At 28.9% G+C, this 5,858-nt stretch overlaps 1 protein-coding gene across 1 annotated transcript; it reads left to right on the top strand.

Annotated features, from left to right (window-relative positions):
• Nucleotides 1-409: 409 nt before the first annotated feature.
• Nucleotides 410-5,439, top strand: LOC130962268 (cytochrome P450 76T24-like). The gene is made up of 2 exons (XM_057888435.1): nucleotides 410-1,385; nucleotides 4,610-5,439. Exons 1-2 carry the CDS (start codon nucleotides 492-494, stop codon nucleotides 5,216-5,218), a joined length of 1,503 nt encoding a protein of 500 aa, XP_057744418.1. The 5' UTR covers nucleotides 410-491; the 3' UTR covers nucleotides 5,219-5,439.
• Nucleotides 5,440-5,858: the final 419 nt, after the last annotated feature.

The raw sequence follows: 5,858 nt of genomic DNA, 5'->3' as shown, positions 1-5,858 counted from the left end.
AAGTTGATAGATGAGAGTCGTTAGATGGTTTGACTGATTTGACTAAATTTTCATCTAACGACTCTCAACTATCAATTTCACGTGAAGTCGACTGCATCTAAATTTCTACCTTTTAACAATCGGTTTCATTTTCAAAACCTTGTTTAACTAGTTTACATGAATTACATGTGCACGTTACTTTCAGCAAGTACATGTACAATGAATTGGACAAGTAATAGTCATAAACAACATGATTTCTCTGGCAAATAATAAAGACAAATTAAAAGTTGTTGAATATCAGACAACGTTTTTTAAAAGGGAAAACAACTTTAAATATTTTATTTTAAAAAATTATGATTATCACCACAACAAAAATATATCTTGGATTTGGTTAGGATAACTGGATAAGTACTACTTACTGGTTAGATGATACATATATGTTCCCACATCAAATATAAAGAAACTATATATTAACTCAAGATCATAAAGTTTTGAGGCCAATAATAATAAGCATGGAGTATCTTGAACTTCTTTTGCTTATTTCTTTTGTGTTAGCATGTATTCATCTTCTATTCTCCAACTTAGCAATGAAAACACCCAAAAATAAACTTCCACCAGGGCCTAAGCCTTTTCCAATCATAGGAAACATTTTAGAACTTGGTACCCACCCTCATCTATCACTTTCTAGGCTTTCTCAAATTTATGGACCAATAATTACTCTTAAGCTTGGTAACATAACCACCATAGTTATTTCATCTCCACAATTAGCCAAAGAAGTGCTTCATAAACATGATAAAACCTTCTGTGACAGGCAAACTCCGGATACTCTTACGGCGTTGGATCACCATAAAGTTTCGGTGATATGGTTGCCATTAAGAAAGAAGTGGAGGAATCTTAGGAGAATTTGCGCGGACAATTTGTTCTCAATTCAAAAGCTTGATTCTACGCAAGTTCTTCGTCAAAAGAAAGTTCAAGAACTGTTGGATTTTGTGAAAGAAAAAAGTGAAAAAGGCGAATCTTTAGATATGAGTAATGCGGCTTTTATAACGGTACTTAATTTCATATCAAACACTTTCTTCTCCATAGATTTGGCTCATTACGATTCCTTCAAGTCTCAAGAGTTCAAGGACATCGTTTGGGGCATTATGGAAGAAATTGGAAGGCCTAATGTTGTGGACTTCTTTCCAATGTTGAGGATGCTTGATCCACAAGGTACACGTGGAAGAATGAAAAGGTATTTCAAAAAGTTAATTAACTTTTTTGATGGGCTTGTAGAAGAAAGAGTGCAAAGGAGAGGTTTGGAAGGAGAATCAAATGGAAGAAAAGACTTGCTAGATTCCATGGTAGATCTCATGTTGGAAGATAATTCAGAATTGAGCCAATCTCAAGTGCTGCATTTATTAATGGTTAGTATCATGATTAACTAAAACAGTTTTGTTCATTTGGACATTGAATAACATAAAATATGTGTTGATTATTCATATATAATTTATTATATATTAAGCAAAATATTTATTTTATTCAATAATAGACAATTAATAAATTGGCACATATTTTACATATCATACATATAGTCAATTCTCATAAACAAAGAGAAAAAGTATTTAACAATAATGCTATATGTTCATATCTTATATTATTTTGAGAAGATAATATACAGATTTATATTATCAACAAAAATAATAAGGGTACTATATTTATGGTATTTGTCATAATAATAAAATTTGAACTCAAAATTTTGAATTCGAAGTATATATTATACAAGTTGCACACCTATTAAAGATAAGGTGCATGCTATGGTGTCTATATATATTTGCCTAACTTATTAAAATAAGATAAAATTTAATATTTAAATTAAAAAATATAAAAGTAAACAATTTTTTAATATTTAAAATTTATCATAAAAAGTAACTTCGACAATTTCGACACCAAAATTACAGGCACCATAGAATTAGCCTAAAGATAAAGTCTGTAAAAAAATTTATAAGTGTGAGACATTTTTTATTCAAGGAATTAGTATTTGAAGTTCACTCACTCAATCTCAATTCTAATATAATATTAAAAACTTATTATCAAATTTAGTATTGTTAAATAACTTATATATCTACAAATATTTATACTCCACATAAACATAACTTTACATAAATATAAGAGAAAATATAAAGAGACAATGACTTTAGTATAAAATATTTATACTTCACATAAACATAAGAGAAAGTATACAGAGACAATGAGTTTAATATAAAATGTGTACAATAAGAGTTAAATTAAAATTATAATCAATTAATAATTAATTTAATTAATTCCTAGTAATTTTTAATTTTAAATTTAAAAAAAAAATAAGAATTTGTTTATGGAAAAGTTACATATTTCTCCATTTTACATGTGCGAAGAATGTGCTGTAGTTTCTTCTTCTCCGACAATCTCTTCCACTCTCTTCGCACTGATGCCGCGAAGATCACCACCGTCCGCCGCCCAGAACGCAACCTGACGCCGCCCAGTTGTCCGAGAATGTTTGACGAAGACACCCACTTCGCGCACATTGTGTCCATCGCGCAGCCCACCAACGCGGTGGTCATACAGCCCACGGCAGCCGGCAGATTTTACTGTCCCAGCGTCTTCATCTGCGACATACAACAGGAGGGGATAGTGCCACATGTACGATGATTTAGAATTCGGTAGATTGTCTCCAGTGAATATGGTGCATCAGATTGAAGATATTAAGAAGGCGAGTGTTTTGTTTCATGGTGTTGCGGAGGTTTTCAGCTAACTTGGCTTTCTTGGATTTTGCTCCCTTTATGTCTTCAAGATATATACATGAACGGACAAATTTAGATGTTGGGTGTTCAATTCACTATGTATGTAGATGATTATTTTATTTGGATGGTTATTTTGTTTGATTTAGTTTAAGTATATACAATTAACAAATGCTGGATGGTTATTTCACTAGGTAGTTGGCTGATTATTTTAATAAGTACGTGGATAGTTGTTCGATAGCCGGTGAACGCCGGAGAGGTGGGATGATTGATGAGGGCGGGGTAGTAGACGGTTTGGGGGGAGGGAGAGAGGGTGTTTAGGTAAATTCTTTTGGTAAATTAGGATTGAGATGGTTAATTTTTTAAAATAACTGTTTGAATTTTTTTCCCCTTATATTAGACCAAATTCAAAATCCATTGTACATATTGTCAAGATTTTTCATTGTCTCCCTAGCGGAGTTCTAAACATAAAACATTTCCCACTATATGAGCTAACTTTCAAAGTTGAATTATCCTCACATCATTTCAATTCTATATTTGAGAAAGTTTAGAGGCAACACTTTTATTAAAATCTAGCCAATACTTAACCAGTAAAAGAAAAGTAAGTAATCCAACACCATTATATACAGGGCGAAGCTACACGTATGGGAAGGGGGCAATGCCCCCCAAATTTTTTATTTTTGTTAAAAAAAAAGAAATAATAGACATAGCCCAATTTTTTTTTATTTTCCAGTCCCCCCTCTTTTTTTTTGGGTATACTTTTTCAATCCTCCTTTCATTCATAAAAAAAATCAGTGCATTTTTATATAACATTAACAAAGTATAATAATTTTAGACTTAGTCTAATAGTTTATTTTATTTAAAAAATAAAATATAAATTTTTTTCTCTCAATATCTTCATCCACTCAAATTTCTTACTTTTACTTTACAGCAAGTAATAATTTTAATAAATTATTAAATACTACCCCCTCTAAATAGTTAGTCTAACTTTACCCCTGATTATATATTAGATATAATCTCACACTATTAAAAATATTAATAATAACTAATTAATGATTAAAAATCACAAAACATGCTATCCCAAACTAACACTCCTCTCTACATTTTTTATTTTGACTTTGCAAAACACATGAAAGTGGTGAGCTGTATTGTCCACATGCAGCTAACTAAAGGTGCAATTTTTTTGCCTTGACAAAAAAATTATGTACTTTTTTAAGTTTATATATATATATATATATATATTATAAAAAATGTTAAAAAATCTTAGTTTTATATATAAACATAGAATATACCTATATATATATATATATATATATATATATATATATAACTAAAAAAGTGGAGACCAAATAAAATTTAATCTTTATTATATATAGCCATATAGGTATAGAATATACAGCTTTTGTCTCACAAGATTTACCTCGTACGTGATAAATCAAGGTGAATTTATTTGGAGCCTTATTACTTTTTTTAAATGGATAGTATTCACATAGAGAATAAATATGCATGTACATAGAATATAGAGTATTGACATATTTGATAAAATTGATAGAACCCATATATTATTTGATTATTCATTCTTACTTTCATTCTGCATTTTTTATACAATTATTATCTATATGAGAGTAGTTATCTTTTTATAACAGTAATAAGAGATATTAATTATTTTCCACTATAATATATGGAATAATGGCTCTACATATGATGATGAAAATATGTTTTACATTTTCTTAAAATAACTTCTTCTTTCTCAATTGTCCAAAATTACAATACATATATTTTTATAGTAATTATACGTACAAATAAACTTACATTTATATACATAATAATCTTTTTTGTGATTTTACTAATGAATCTTATATTTGTGATACTAGGATTTATTTAATGCTGGAATAGACACAACAAGCAGTATGATAGAATGGGCAATGGCAGAACTTGTACGTAATCCAAAAGAATTAAAAAAAGTAAGAGAAGAGCTTCATCAAGTTCTTGGAAAAGAACAACAAATTGAAGAATCACATATTTCAAAGCTTCCTTTTCTAAGAGCAGTTGTGAAAGAAACGTTTCGCTTGCACCCACCAGCTCCATTACTACTACCACATAAGTCACCACAAGAGGACATTGAACTATGTGGTTTCATGGTGCCTAAAAATGCACAAGTTTGGGTCAATGTATGGGGCATGGGAAGAGATTCAAGTATTTGGACAAACCCAAATGAATTCATGCCTCAAAGATTCTTGGAGAGTAATATTGATTTTAGAGGCAATGATTTTGAATTGATTCCTTTTGGAGCTGGAAGAAGAATTTGCCCTGGATTGCCATTAGCTTTTAGAAGTGTTCATATTGTGTTAGCTTCTCTTCTATATGGATATGATTGGAAACTCCCAAATGAATTAGAGGCAAAGGATATTGATATGTCTGAAAATTTTGGGATTACCTTGCACAAAGCCCAACCTCTCCAAATTATTCCCATAAAATCATAGTACTTAAGAAGATTAGGGCTTGATTAAGCTAAGTTAATAAATGTAAGAGAAGAAGTAAAAATAAAAGTGTTTTTTCAAGAAACACAACTAGAAGTAGTGGAAGAATGGTATGTATTGAAGTGAAAATAAAGTTATATACTTTTTGTATGTCTTGGAATGTAATAATATAATTATGTATACACATACTTTTACTCTAATTAGATGTTATTAACTTATTTGAATGTGATATATAGATAATTTTTTTAAGTATAAAAAGTTAATTTTGATGTACTGATATTATTAAACTGTAATTATTTTTATCGCTATGGTGTTATGTAATTAAATTTATATATAAAATTACTTTACATATATTAAAATTAAATTTTTGCAATTTATGCATAAAAATTATTTTTCAATAAGTATTAAAATACTTTTTAATAAACATTTTTAGATAGAAAGGCCAGGTACTTTTTATCTGATAAATGTTATGAAAAGTTTATAATTATTTAATATATTTAATTGCAAATAATTAAAATTCAATTATAGTAAATGAAAATTAATAACTATATAAATATCTAAACAAAAATTAGGGAGTGGCTATTGATATTACTTCAATACATACATATATTATTTAAGTTTGATTTGTTAAAGTTTTTTGAAA

The sequence above is a fragment of the Arachis stenosperma genome, chromosome 2, assembly GCF_014773155.1.
Source record: "Arachis stenosperma cultivar V10309 chromosome 2, arast.V10309.gnm1.PFL2, whole genome shotgun sequence".
Lineage (NCBI taxonomy): Eukaryota > Viridiplantae > Streptophyta > Magnoliopsida > Fabales > Fabaceae > Arachis > Arachis stenosperma.
Note: the sequence above shows the minus strand (reverse complement) of the source record. Positions and strands in the feature narration are given on the sequence as shown.